The sequence below is a fragment of the Pleuronectes platessa genome, chromosome 19 (assembly GCF_947347685.1).
Source record: "Pleuronectes platessa chromosome 19, fPlePla1.1, whole genome shotgun sequence".
Taxonomy (NCBI): Eukaryota; Metazoa; Chordata; class Actinopteri; order Pleuronectiformes; family Pleuronectidae; genus Pleuronectes; species Pleuronectes platessa.
The window spans coordinates 17894253-17909539 of NC_070644.1; the positions used below are offsets into that span (position 1 = coordinate 17894253).

The 15287-nt window shown below is 44.4% G+C and overlaps 1 protein-coding gene across 1 annotated transcript; it reads right to left on the reverse strand.

Annotated features, from left to right (window-relative positions):
* Nucleotides 1-10179: 10179 nt before the first annotated feature.
* On the reverse strand, nucleotides 10180-14694 carry zgc:92275 (cholesterol 7-desaturase nvd). Its single transcript, XM_053411785.1, has 7 exons — nucleotides 14349-14694; nucleotides 12652-12840; nucleotides 12062-12240; nucleotides 11783-11872; nucleotides 11462-11581; nucleotides 10943-11119; nucleotides 10180-10827 (listed from the first exon to the last, which is right to left on the reverse strand). The coding sequence occupies exons 1-7, from the start codon at nucleotides 14692-14694 to the stop codon at nucleotides 10666-10668; spliced, it is 1263 nt and encodes a 420-aa protein (XP_053267760.1). The 3' UTR covers nucleotides 10180-10665.
* Nucleotides 14695-15287: the final 593 nt, after the last annotated feature.

Below are 15287 nucleotides of genomic sequence, written 5' to 3' on the forward strand. Positions count from 1 at the left end.
GCGCACCAGCAGACGGCACCGTGCAGCCCGGCCGCTATCCTCTCCGGTGGCGGGTCGGCTCGACCGGCTTGTGGGCAGCAGCACGGCTCAGCCTGCGGTATGCACGACTGCGGGCTCGATTCAGGTGGGCGGCGAGAGCGGGGGAGGGGGTGCGAAAGGGAAAAAGAAAGAAGGACGGAGGGAGGAAAAAGATGTGGCTTTATGTGCAATGCGGAGGAATGTGCACAAGCATACTAGGGACAGGGTGTTAACCAGGGAACCGCATTGTCCACATCCTCCTCTGCAGAATGGCTCAAACCTCCCGCTGGTTCTGAAGGGAGAGTTGCAGCATGGTCCTCCAGGCTGGTTCCTCTCCGGGGTGCGTGTCGCTCCCTGTGGCCGCTGCTCGCTCCGCTCTGAGCGGACTGAACTGTCTCTGTGAGATGGGTCGCTCCTGGATGAGCCGCTGCTGCCGCTGTCCTTGGTGCTGACAGCTGTGCATGCGCGCCGCGGCGGTGGTGGTGGTAGTGGTGGTGGTGGTGCGCGCTCCCGCCGTATCAGCAGCTCCCCCCACTCTGGGATTTGCGCGTTGGCGTGATGCTGCTGGAGGAGAAGCTGCTCGTATGAAAAATAAATGCACTCGCTTGTTCCAAATACGCGTAAAATGTGATGAGACTCGAAAGGGCCGGATCTGTGGAGGACGCTCACTCGCAGCGCTGGGGTCGCGTTCACCTGCGGGGCGTGGGGATGCTGCTGCAGCGTTAATTCAGCCCGGTGTGCGCGCCCTGCTTAGTGCGTGTGGTTCCAAATGAGGATCAGACGCTTGTGAGATTTACATTTTATCTCCTGAATTAGCCCGATTGCACAGGAGCAGATGGAGGAGGAGGGTGTTCATTCCAACCTGACGGGTTTCAGGTCAGAGTTGAGCCACTGACACGCGCTCTGATGCGTGTGTATCCCTCCGTGACACTGGGAGAGGTTGGTCTGGTTCGCCCCAAAATGGACCGAGCTCATTGGACAGCTCATCAATCTCATGCAGACGTGAAGATGTGCATGTTGGGTAATTTGAAGTTGAGAGCAGCATCCCGGCAGATAACCCCCCCCCCGGTTACCTAGGAAACAAGATATTTTTTAACAACACACACACACACAAACACACACACACACACACACACACACACACACACACACACACACACACACACACACACACACACACACACACACACACAAAGAAGATCTTTACACAGTGGTAAGACTTTATTCAGCCAACGTCAAAATACATCACTTTAACCAAACCAGCCTTCAGGATGAAAAGAACAATAGTGTGAGTGAATCAATCATTTTTATATCATTAATAATAACAGTCAGATATTTCACTGGGGGGTACTAACACGGACGATTTGTGCATTTGAGGAAAAGAAAACAAAAGGTGATTTGAAAAAAGAGGCCAGAGTAAAAAAAAATATCATTGAACGTCGCTCTGAATTATAAATCACGGAGCCCAGCGGTGTGTCTCCCGGTTGCAGGGAGCTGATTAATTAATCAAAAGGGCTGAAAGAAATCAACATCCATCAGCTGCCGGCTGTGTGCTCCCACAACTAGTCCGGCTCACATATGATTAGTTCTCTCTACATAACTTAAGACAGGGAGAATGTACGTTAGCTGTTAAATGGAGGCTTAGCTGGAAATATCCATCCATCAACAATTTAGGCTCTTTGAGGGGTTGAGGTTGAGCTGGTCCCTGCTGACATTTGAGGAGCTGTGACGTTCACCCTGGACAAGACACCAGTCCATCAAACAGCCAATAAACCCAGGCAAACAACCATTCACATCTACGATCAAGTTTGAACCTCCAGTTAAACCAAAATTCAATCTGCATGTCTTTAGATTTTTCCAGGAAGCAGAATTTACCACGGAAAACCAGTACAAACACTGGGAGAACATGCAGGGAGCGCATCACTGTTCTGCCTCAACATGCCTAAATTATCTTCATTTCCACTTTTAATTTAGTTCAGCTCATCTGACTTCATTTGCACATCCAATACAATCCTATACAATGTTATAGTTTGAAAGAAAAATCACTTTTGTGTGTATAAACTTCTCAAAAAGACAGAATTAGTGTGATTGATAAGCTGAAGGTTGTTTGTGTGACTGGTCAGTCGTGGTTGGTTCCATTGATCTCGACACAACGTCTCTCTGGAGCAGAGCCCGGACACGTCCATTTTAAAAAGGTGTTTGTCTTCAATAAAGTAAATAAAAAGCGACGTTCAGGAAATACGCAGCCTCCAAAATTCGAAACAAACGAGACAAGTCCCTGTCACAGCCGATCGACCGAAGGTAACAGATAACCGTGGTGAACAGAGCCCTTGATGATTAAACCCCCTCCTCCAGCGTCGGTGCCTCAGCCAGTTTGTGTGAAACTCTCCACTTATCGGCGGCCCTGACCGAGTGAAGGCCTCTTATTAAACGAGGTTATGAAGCCCTCCTCTCCCCGCCCACTCATCGACTACTCACACGTCAATAAAGCCGGACCAATCTGCTCTGCAGCCATAATATCATATACGTCTGCAGCTGGGGCAACACAACACAGAGTCCTGTGAAGGCTGATGCACACGAATAAGCACATGCAGGCAGCAGAGCACACACAGATCATCGTTGGCTTTTAAACCTAAGTTTACACATATACACACTAATCCATGCAGAAGCACACACACACACACACACACACACACACACAGACACACACAGGCACAAGCTTGAGTTCACGCTGCGAGCCATCCACCCACACAGAAGCAACACAGACCGATACACAACCCACACAGTCCTCTGCAAGGAGTGAGTGTGTATCTGTGCGTTTTAAGTTAACAACAAAAACAATTTCTCATTAACTTATCTGTCATTTTATTGGTATATTTCTATACGGAAACAAAGGTTGAATATATTTAAATATCACTTTTCATCAATCACGGCAGTTTCAAACTTACGTCATCAAAACCAAATCTACCGGAAAAATGTTGATGTTTACAGCCTATACTGCAGCCAGCCACCAGGGGGCGATCAAGACATTATTAGCAATTGTAGCAGCCAAGCAATTTTAGTGATTTTAATTTAATGAGCTTAAAAGCAGGTGCTGAATCATGATTTCAACTAGGTGATCAAATTTAGCTTTGGCAGCATTAAAAGGTCCTTAAGTTTAAATCAATATCCTTTTAAAGGAGATCTAACGCGTTGTCTAATCTTATTTGTTGTCAAAACAAAACGACTTTAGGTGATTTCACTTCATGTTTTAATCATTTCAAACAGTCAGAAGTGTCTGTAATTGAAGGATTTCACATGTATACAACACACAGCGCCTGTAGTACTTGAACCCTTCATGCTTTAGTGCTTAGCACCACAGAGTCACAATTGTCAGAAAACTGCGCCTCGGCTCCTTGTGTTGCTTTTTCCATAACACAAGTGTTTTTTTCGAACACATTCACAACGTGTGTGTGTGTGGAATGGTGTGAAGAGCCCCACCATAAATGATGTGTGAGGCTTCCTTTAGCACAGCGACCTAGCAGCGCTTCGAGTGGAGGTGTCGTCCGTCCTCGATCGCTGGACGCCGGCGACATGGAGCCCACCGCTTGTGATCGAAGCACGGAACCAAACAGGCCGTGTGCTGTGACACAAACAGAGCCGATGGGGTCTGAGAAATGGATTGTCTCAATGAGTCATCTCCAGATGGATGCCTGCCGATCTGATGTGTTTCTCATGTAGTGTTAAGTCCTTTGCATAAATTATGGATGTGTGAGCCCCCACAGCGCTCGCCTGCTCGCTCGTCCCGGAGCTGAAGCGTTGGTGCTGCACTGAACACAGCGAGTCTTCCGGATTTCAGACTCCATCTTGACTTGCCAACATCCTGCAGAGCCCTGTAGGGGGGGGGGGGGGGGGGGGGGGGGGTCGGCTGCAGGCCTGATCAATATGGATACCCTTTTAAATTTCACAGTAGAGAGCGATGCCCTATTTCAGATTCCAAATATGCGTTTGAGTAATCGACGGGCCACTGACTCCGGAGCCGATAAACAGTCGTAGATAATTCCACAGGATTTAAAGACCCGTCCTGTTCTTCAGATACAACGTATGTATACACATGTAGAGTCTGTGTTCTATGAAGTGCTTTGAATTGTCTTTTCACATGATGTTCTCGTTCCGCAGCTCACCATGTTGAAACAGAGGGCGTTAAGTGTTATTGTCTCTACATTAGTTTGCCCAAGGCGAGATATGCATGCATTTTTTATTGTAATGTGAGCAATGTATTTTTTATACTTCTGAGAACCACGTTTTGGCTGTTACTCCTCTGCATTTGAGTCAACAGCCAGTCAACATTGACATTTTATTTAAATAAATCTTTGTTATGTGTTTTGGCCTCTTGGTGGACGAGGAACAAGCTAAAAAACAACATATTTGAATGTTTTGAGTTTTTATGGCGTACATTATTCATGTAGGACCTTGTGAACGAGATATGTTTCTCTTCCAAGAAAAACTGGAGGCTAAAAAAAAAAAGAAAATATCTGGCTGCCATCTGATGCTGCAGGCAGGTGGGTCCTCCTGGGTTCGTCAGAGGTCTCACATCCACTTTCAGACACGACCTCTGGGTAAAATCCAGAGAATCGGCTGCAGAGTTCACCGGCAGTTTGCCTTTCACACATGCACAAGACAACGGGAGGTTCCCTGCACAGACGCGTTCACAACAGCAACACACCGGTGTCAGCTCCGATCACCCTCTCATCTCCTCTACGCGTGTGTCACCGCTTTGTCACAGAGAGAAATTTGTTTTCTACTTGTTCTCACGTGGGATTCTCCCGGATTTCTAGGGACTTTATTCGAGGAGGCCAGGCGGAGAAATTCTGCAGACACTAGACAGCGTCTCACTCGGACATTTGCGTTCACACATGCACCCCCCTCTGGAGAACACACAGAGTTTAGTGGATGTCTGAAGGCAGCTACTAGGTAACTCATATAGGCTACATCAGCACTTATCTGTTTTTGCTTTAAAATGTATCACTGTCGCCATATTTACGCCTGAAATCCACATTACTCTGAGGTTACAAACCCCTCAAACGGATTGATGAACCCCTTTCACATTACATTGTCATTTGATGTATTGTAAATATATTGTGTAAGTAAGTCATAAGTGCGTAAGAGTAAATCCAGGAATGTTCCTTTGCAATATTGAGTTAATAATATATACAGTATACATACATATCATCCTGTTGTATGTGACTTAGACCATGAGATTGTCACAATTCCCCAGAAAACCTGATTTAATTTTTTACACAGCAGACATGATCAATATGTTTATAGCAGTACTTGCATACAGTGTATATATATATATATACACTGTATATATATACACATATATATATTAATTGCACATGGACTTAGTAACAAACATGAAGGTGCAAGTGCATCCACAATTAAAGAGAGAAGCGTTTAATCTAGCTGTCATCAATGTCTTTGAAAGAACAACATGGATGTAAGAGGTGAACTTGTCGGGCCCAGTCTCCTTCATGTGCAGTTTGAAACTAGATCAAGCTGAGTTTTTGTTGCTAAGAATATTCAGCAGTAACAGCACAAAGCATCCAAGCTGTTCTAGTGAGAGGTAGGTCAACACGAGACCCAGAAAGAGTTTTTGATCCAAAGTCAAACCTCCATTAACCTCGCTGTGGCACAAAGTATTCTTCAAAGAAACCAAAGAGTCAGAGGTTGACAGAAGCGTTTATGCTGCTGATAACTTATATTCACAGTCTCCTTTGTTCCTCGGTGAGTCCAAGGAAGTGTCGGATATGATCAGGCTGCGTGAAAGGAATGATCAATGAGGTAATTAAAAGGAAAAAAACCTGGAAAACAATGAACCTTTTCAGCGTTTCCACCTAAAGTACCAGACTACCTACCGTTTCCACCATGGTCAAAAGACCAGGGGGGATTGAGCAAATGATCTACGGACAACCAATAGCAACAACAAGCTGTTCCACTCCAGTCCACCAGGCGGTGGCGGAAATGCAGAGGACTATACAACAATTATGTTGATTGGAAATGAGACAAGCTCCAGTAACAAAGTATATTTAAAGTACTCGACCCGTCAGGCATTCTTAACGTTGCAGACTCCTTTCCAAAGGTTCCTGTACTTTTGAGAAGAACAACCTCCGTTAGAGGATAAAAGGATTTCCCCTGAAACTGAATGTAGACCCTGGTCCCTCTAGTGAAAACACAAAGGTCAACAAAAAACATTTTCCTGAGGTCAAACTCTGGAAAGACCTGAAGTCCCTCAATTGAAAATTGCAGCCAAACTGGAGAAAAGGAATAGAAATATATAAGTAAGAGCCAAATACAGGAAACAGCCCAGCAGCCCAAGGCATAGCAGCACGAAGACAATGATGAAGAGGCAGCGCGAGGTTGGTCGGATCCATCTGAGATCTCTGTCAAGGTGGGAAGCATCAACATCCTCCTGAGGTCTTCTGATCTCCAGCTGTGGGAGCGGGTTGGTCTGCCGACAGAAGGGGCATGGCATTCTGCCCGGCTCTTTGGCCCGGCTCATGATGCCATCCACGCAGCGTTGGCACAGTGTGTGGTTACATTTGAGCAAAGTGTGCGAGTCAAACCACTCATTGCAGATGTGGCACTCGGTTCGGCCGCTGTCACTGCACAAGCTCCTGACACTTCTGCTGCGGCCGCGCTGATCCCCGCCCGCTAATTCTATCTCGTGGGAAACAGATGTCTCTGGGTCAGCAACATCTGTCTCTGTTAGCGTGTCTCCTCTGTGACTCTCATCCGGGCTGTCCTGGTGTTTGTGCTGAAGCAGAGGCTGGAGGACCACGTCACTCTCATCCTCTCGCCTCCCTGATCCCCTCGCTGTGTATAGAACCCTGACAGCACCTGGTTTCTGGTTTTCCTCCAGCGTAACAACGGCTTCCTTCTCACTGTCGAGGTCTCCTGCTTCCGCCATGCTTAGTTGTTCCGGTCTGTTCAACACTTTAACATAAGATAAGCATACTCAAAGATAAGGGCCACTAAGCAATGCCCTGTGCCTCAGAGAAGTGCCACTGGCCAAGTAGAACGGTGAACATCTAGCTACTCTGCTCAATTTAACACACCAACGTATTTAGTGCAATGGAGAGAGGTTGTGCCAGTTCAGAGATGCATGAGCAAACGCATCAGAGGGGAGCGGATTTATTCGGCATATGTAAATACACATTACATCTGTAGATCGGCCTTGGTCATGAAAAATATGTTTCAATATTGAGTATTGAGCACAAGGGTTCATGCACTATTCATAAGAAGTGTTGCGCTGTCTAATGGATACTATTTCATTGCTTTAGAAAGTGTCCTCTCTGTCTTCTACGACCAACTGACAATTAAAAATCGTTTTTCAGACGTTACTTGCATGTAAAATCCAAATAATTGACAACGGAGTTTACAGATCCAAATTAACAATGGTCAACAGTGTAAAAACACCAAGAAAAATAATTATACAGTCCTCTATGTAATTGGAATCCCATTTGTAGTGGCAGCAGTACCAACCCGACCTGTTGTACAATTGTAAATATAAATACAAGGAGACCACCAGAGCACAAACTGCAGCAGACAAGTTTCTTTCTACTTTAGAAGTTGATCATTCAACATGTTTTTACTTTAAAGTTTTAATACCAAGTGTAAAGTAAACATTTTAAATATACACTGTTGGATTTTCCACTAGCTAACGTTATTATTGTTGTGCATTATAATCCTGAGACAATGACGTCCACCTGATTCTGTGACAAACTGCAGTAGCACAAACTACTTGTTTAATTTCTCTGTGGAGGAGACACAGGACAAACTGGTGAAGTGGTTCTTTAAATAGTAATAAATCATTATCAGCTGTCACCTGAGACGTGAATCAGAAAACAAACACAGCAGTCGATTGACAGAACGTTTGTTTGCACGTTCTGGATTTAACTTCATACTTACACACGTATCCTTTCTAATGTGAATGAAGAATGAGTGAGAGAGAAACTGATAGAGCATCTGGTTTGTGTTGACATATAAACATCACATGTAAGAACTGACAGACGAGGACACAACATGTCTCCACGTGATGACAATAGTTCTGTTACACAGTCGTTCATCAGACTTACTGGTCCGGTGAACAGGCAGCGTGAGGCAGAGGTGTCCAAAAGGCACAAAGACAAACATAGACAGACAAGCACACAAAGACAAACACACAAAGAAAAACATAGACAGGCAAACACAGAGAGACAAACACACATACACACACAGAAAAACACTCACAGACAGACCATCGCATGCACACACACTCAAACACACACAGACAGACAAACACACAGACAAAAAGAAAGGTGAAAAACTAGACTTACTAAAAAAACACACACAGACAAACAGACACGCACTTTCTGACACTCAGGTGAACACTGACACAGGTGAAACTCACCAGGGCGGGGGGGAAGGCAGACAAACACCGGAAGTTACTACCAAAATAAAACAGGAAACACTTGAAAACACATTTGTAAGCAAAAACAACTTCACAGATTTCCACAAAACTTGGTGTAAGGGAGGAACATGGGCCAAGGACGAATCCATTCACTTTTGGTTTGGATCTTGATAAAGGGCCAGATCCACAAGTCTTTTATCACCTTTGTTAATTTTCTCAAGAAAACAATGGCTAGATTTTTATGTTAAAAAAGTTGAAACATTTTTTAGGTGGGTATCTATAACCTTGAAAAATGTGGTACTCTTTTCCACCTTTAATATATTATATGTGATTTATAAATATATCCTGGACTCCCTGAGACATTAAGGTGTATGTTAACTCTGACCTCCTGTAGTCCAGAGAGGTCAAAAGTTCAAAGTGTCGAGCTGGTACTGCAGCCGCGGTCTGATCTCACTGTAGAACCGACTGAGCCAGCGCCTGTGCTTCTGGATGACTGAGTCCTCCTTCACAATAAGAGGCTTGGCGACACACTTCTCATTATTACAGATCATCAAATCTTGCTCAAACTAGACACAACAAAAAAAAACAGGATATGCTCACTGTGGAAGGCTTTTAAATGTGTATGACACTTGATTTGTATGATATCTTTAGGAACTCTCTAATGGTGAGTGTGCAAACTGAATCTGTCCCCAGTCACACACCCCATCAGGAGCTGTCTGCTTGCTGTATCCACTGTCTTTGGCTTGATCTCTAGCTGACCCACAGTGCTCAGATTGCAACAGGCCGGCTGAAACTAAGGTCACGTCAAGAGTGAACTGCTGAGGGAGCACCCCTAGATAGAATTCTGAGAAATTCAAAATAAGGCTCATTCAAATGAGGCATGAGTCTGCACCGCACAGCAGAGCTGAGCCTCAGTGAAGTGTGTGAGGTCAGCACGGGGGGGGACAGAGACACTCTCAAGGAATTCAATATATCATGTATAGGGATGGACTCATTCACAGCAGTCCTGATTTGGGTCAACGTGATTTGTGACTGTGAGAGGTTTGGGTCTGAGCGAGACCTGGAAAGGCGAAACAAAAATACTATTGTAAATTGCGTCAAATTGTCATATTTTAGACAGATGAGGCCAATTGGAGACGACTGCAGCACATAACACAAAGAGTGTAACACAAACCTGCAGCCTGAGTGGACTCGTGTTCCAAACGTACCCTCTAGTGGCATTTTGGGATTAATGCTCTGTACTCTCACTGCAGAGATCTCAGTTTGTGATGTCTTGATGTAATTGGAACTCGGCAGTAGATTTAAAATTATTTTAAAAACAAGTAGGCTATAATATGCGATCATCTATAAAGAGAAAATAGACTATTACCACATATTAGGAGGAAATCTATGGAAGGATTTCGCTGGTAAGGGGAAGGACCCTGGAAGTTCTGCAATCACAGGGATCAAGACGGATTACTGTAGTATTAGTAATATTGTGTTACTATTGTAGGCGCAGTGCTTTAAAATTGCTCAACACACACTTCCTCTAGAACACGTTGTGTAATTTAGAACGGTCATGGTTGACCTGTATGTCAGTGAGTGGTTTTTTCATAGAAGACACTAGCTTTCTCAGAACAGGGATATCACAACCTCATGCTCAGCAAACAGCCATTCAGCATTTTCCCTTTAAGCTGTAAGTCAACACCCATCATGAGGTAATTCAACACAAGACACAGCAGAAATGTGTATTTCTTTCATGAGTATTTTTCATCTTAATTGTACAAATTGTTGTTTTCTTTACCCTGGATTTGGCCCTTAATATTAAAGTGATGTGTTATTTGGCTAATAAACTAAATAATATCCGTGCTATTAAAAGAAACAATAATGGTGATTTAAATTTAACATTTCTTACCAAACGGTTACAGAGAATCACAAGTCTCAGTATTGTTTATTTTGATCAGTAAAACTGGTTCTTACAAATTTCAAACCAGTCACTTAATCAAATACATTTCAGGCACTTGTATAGACACAGGCTGGAAAGTCCAAGAAACACAAGCAAAGGACAGTTTTCATGGAAATGGAAATGAAGGCAAAGCCCTCGCAGCTAAAAAATTCAGGTCGCCTTTCCCCTTTAAATATGTGACATATAAAATAAATTGTGGATTCTATGGAGACACCTAACCCCTAACCCTGACTTCTCCCCTGCTGATCTCTCCTCCTCTAGTCCAGAGAGCTCAAAAATCAAAAGTGTCGCGCTGGTACTGCAGCCGCGGGCTGTTCTCACTGTAGAACTGACTGAACCAGCGCCTGTGCCTCTGGATGGTCGAGTCCTCCTTCACAATCAGAGGCTTGGAGACGTACTTCTTATTGTTCCAGATCATCACATCTCGCTCAAACTAGAAACAAAGAGAAAACAGGACAAGCTCACTGGACATGAATATATTAAATTTATAAATGACCTGACAGGGAAAGAAGATATCACTTTGATTCAGGTTTGTGTGTGTGCAGTACCTGAACGCTCTCTCCTGCCAGGATGATTTTGGGGATCAGAGGTAGGACATTCCACTGGTAAAAGATGGTGTGAGTGACACATTGCAGCAGAGGCTCCACTGGTGTCACACATTGTATGATCGTACCCCGGCCAATCAAAATTTGCTCAAAATCTAGAAACACGAGTCCGGGACCAACCTGAAACACAAACAGACGTGTCCTCATTTCATTCTTGTGCGATGTGTATAATCCAGTTTTTAAGGCACTAGGTATTGATTTATAAACTACATTCATATACTCTGAATAATATTTATGGTGTTTATGCCGTAAATACTATCAAGAGCCTTAAATGCACTTTCAGTGTACATACATTTCAATTCAGATTTATATGAGGTCACCATGATCTTTGACCTTTGACCACTGGCATCTCACCAGTTCATCTTTGAGTGACAACTGGTCAAAATTTGAAAGAAATTCCATCAGGGCAAAGTCGAGATATTATGTTCAACCACATATATATAGGTTTAAACTTTACCGTACCTGAGAGGCCACAACATGAATATCCCCCAGGGAGCAGCGGTGTCCAAACAGAATCAAACTGTGATTCAAGAACATCTTAGCACAGTGCGTGTTGGGCTCTGACTGTGGTTCCCAGCTAGCCTGGGGGGGAAAAAAACACACACACACACACACACGCACACACCATCAGGTTTTGTGGAAATCCATTGGGTTGTTTTTGCATAATGTTGCTAACAAACAAACAAACCCAACAGACGTATTACTCCTGCATCCTCTCAGAATAAATATCAAAGATCAAAATGTTAATGGCATACTGACGCTAAAAGAGAGAGAGAGTCTTACCTTCCACTCGTGTTGTAAAAATTTAAAGATGATGCCCGGGGTGTGCAGATGATTGAGGTGAGAAAAGTCTCCTGCGTTTTCAGGAATCTCCTGCAGAGAGAGAGAAGTCGGCGTGAAACACCCTCATGACTGGATTGAAAGACAAGCATCAAGACCGTTGACTGTATATGAAGATGGTGGCTTCCTAAAAGTGAAGCCAAAGCATCTGGATCACCACCTGGTGGCTGGCTCCAGTTTTTGGGGATTCTACCCTCAAAACGAACTTACACATCCACCTACCTGTATGTGAGCGTTGATGAAGTGCTCGCTTCGGCCCCGGTAGACCCATTCTCCCTGTGTGATCGCTCGCTTCTCCGGGACAGTCCACTGAGGGTCCTCTCCGTCACAGTGGAACCAGACCATGATGTGCCCGTTGACCTCACAGCTGGGCCAGCGGCGCACCTTCACAAAATCAGGCACTGAAGGACAAATGAAACCTGGAGCTGATTCACTGTCTCTTCAGTCAGGAGAAATTAGATTTTTATGAATTTAGAAAATCGACAAACAGTCTATTCATGCTAGCAAGAAGATGAACCATTTTCCATCAGTTTTCCACAATGTTTTCACATAAAATATAAACATAAATACACATATACTCTGCATTGTTACCCTGTTAAATAAGAGTTTTCATATGGGTGTATATGGAAAATTTAAATTCTGGTTCTAATATTTCTGTGAAAGTCTCTTATTGGCAGATTTTTATTGGCCAATCGATAAATCTGCTGGGCTATAATTAATCTTCATGTTCCACCATAATCTTTTCACTGGTTTTTGCTTCACATGTTTTTCAGATGGTGAATGTGGGAGAGATTTCTCGGTTCAGCTCCTACCTTTCTCCGCGTAAGGGATCTTCACACACTTCCCATCATTCCCAGCAAACTGCCACCCGTGAAATGGGCACTCTATGCAGTTTCCAACCACCCGTCCTCCCACAGCCAGGTTGGCCCCCAGGTGAGGGCAGTAGGCGTCCAACACGTAGGCCTCCCCGTCCTGGCCTCGAAACACCGCCACCTGCTCACCTACGAGAAATCATGATATCAACGTCAGGCTTCTAATGCAATATTTCACCTGTTAAAATAGATCATCCCCCCCCAACCCAATGTTTCAATTCTATTTTAAGTAGGTTCACCCAGACATAGGCTACTTTAAGCCCCTGGATCCTTCTGTCCACAGGCGTTCCAGAATAAGCAGCACACATTTGACCCCGGGGATCTTTTACATCCAGAGTATAGTTCGCTGACCAGTGCGTGTGGCGAGTGTGGAAATCGAACCTGCAGACCACATCTGGAAGGCTTCACTCTCTGTATCCACTGTCTTTGCTTGACATTTAGTTGACCCACATCGCTGGGATTGCTCCCAGATTAGTGCAGGTCAGGTGTCAGTGGTGCAGAGGGTCACACTGCGTCACACCGCTCATAAACATTGAGTCTGTAGGACTGTGGCAAAATGTCCAAGCTAGAATGGCTCTCATTCGATTAAACAGGAATCAGCAGATAAACTGAGAGTGAATTAATTAATGAGTTGAAGCTTTGTTACCTTTATGGGATAATTGAGTTATTACAGTGGCGGATCCAGGGGCTGCCCGGGGGGGGCACTGGCACAAGATCTAACATGACTGTTGGACATAATTGGCCCCTCTGTTGCCATTGAGAAAAATCCTAGATCCACTAGCGAGTTATTATCAGTAACCACAACATTCACCTCCATGACACCTTTAGGTTAAATGACACGTGCGTGTCTGAGCCGTTAGAATGAGGCTTTGTTCAAAAGGAGAACATCACTAAGCAGCCAAGAGTGTAAACCTCTCAAACAATGGCAGCGCCCCAGTGTGTGCGCTGTGTGTTGCTATTACTTCATCAATTGAGCTGGTCTCATCTTACCTGGAAACTATTACACGGAAATGGAAATCCAGGGGAAATTAATAAGATTTAACGTAGCTCGAAACTGAAAAAGCGGTAAATCCACACATGCTTATTTCCCCAGGAAAAGTGTCAAAAAGATTTTGTGTCACTACAGTGATCGATTAGTTGTGTCTTTGTATTGTCGGAGGTGTGTTTGAACTCCAGTAACATGTTATTCATCCATACCTCAGATCATGTAAAAGAAAAACGTGTTTTATAAATATTAACATTTGAACACGTGAGAATGACACTTTTTTGCCTGCATGTGTCCAATGTTTTGCTTCATTAAGAATGTTTTTTTTTAATCCATTTGATTCCAGTCTCTAACTGCAAAGCAGACATTTGGGCTGGATACTTTATTAACTCAATACACTCAATTTACCCATACTGACCCAATTACTCTCAGTTACTGAATATGTTTAGTTACTGCAGTCATTGAATACTCCAAGTAATTGAATACAGTTACTGACCCAGTTACTGATAGCAGCTGACTGTATTCAGTAATCAAGTCAGTATCTGAACACAGTCAGTAACTGATCTGAATACAGTCAGTGACCCAGTGTGTAACAGTACTGTGAATGAACCATTAGTTGTTATATTTATTATATTATATATTATTATCATACCTAGAACCGTCACATTTCTGACCTGGCCCCTCTTCAGCACGCACGTGTCCAGGACTCGGTACCACCCGTTCGGATAAACCGGAGGCAGGTCACCGATCTTCCTCCTACGGCGCACCTCGTTCGCCGCCCGGGCTTTGGAGCGTCCGTCCTCGGGGACGTATCCCACATCCTCCAGGGCCCTGAGCAGCACCAGGGGGCAGAAGAGCAGCCGGTAGAGCCGCCACACGGCGTAAAGGGAGACCCCGGCGATGATGCAGAGGACCGCAGCCCGAGCCTGAGCATCCAGCGGCCCCTCGAACCTCCACATGAGGTCCCCGGGGAAAAGTCCAGCAGGTGGCGCCTTCATAGCGGATCTCCAGGTCTGCTCACCGGAGCAGGGTCAGCGGGTGAGTTTGGTTACGAAGTGTCCTGGAGACAAGATATTTAGTGAAGCTACGCCCATGGCCTGACACTGAGTTAATCCCTTTGTCAAATCCATGGAATTCATACAATGATTCATAAGTTTACATATGCCTCCAGCTTAGGTGACTGACAGATTTTATAATGAAAACCTCCAGCAGCAGGTTTAATGCTCCTCTATAGTTTGGTTCTTCCACATCAAACTGTGAATTTGTGTCTGTGTAGATGTGGGTCAGTGGGAGGTGATGGTGTCAAGTTTAAACTGGGAAGTGCCTTCAAACAAACTGCTGCCACAAACATCCAGATGCAAAACAAGACAACAAGTGGGGAAAGGAATTGGACTGGGCCACCCACATACTTTTGTCAGTATAGTGTATTAATATTAATGATAATATATGTCTTCCAATTTACGAACAAGGTGCTGGTGCTAGTGGGAAGCACATTACAGGTGCTTTTCTAATATTCATAATAATAGTTACTGTGCATTGAGGACCGGGCTGTCCACATACTTTTGTCCATCTAGTCTGTTATGATTGAGAA

Coding starts and splice junctions, on each gene's coding strand:
- zgc:92275 (XM_053411785.1), bottom strand. CDS start 14,694: ATGAAGGCGCCACCTGCTGGACTTTTCCCCGGGGACCTCATGTGGAGG. Junction 11,873..12,061: donor TCATCAACGCTCACATACAG/GTAGGTGGATGT, acceptor CTCTCTCTGCAG/GAGATTCCTGAAAACGCAGG. Junction 11,120..11,461: donor TTCATGTTGTGGCCTCTCAG/GTACGGTAAAGT, acceptor TTTGTGTTTCAG/GTTGGTCCCGGACTCGTGTT.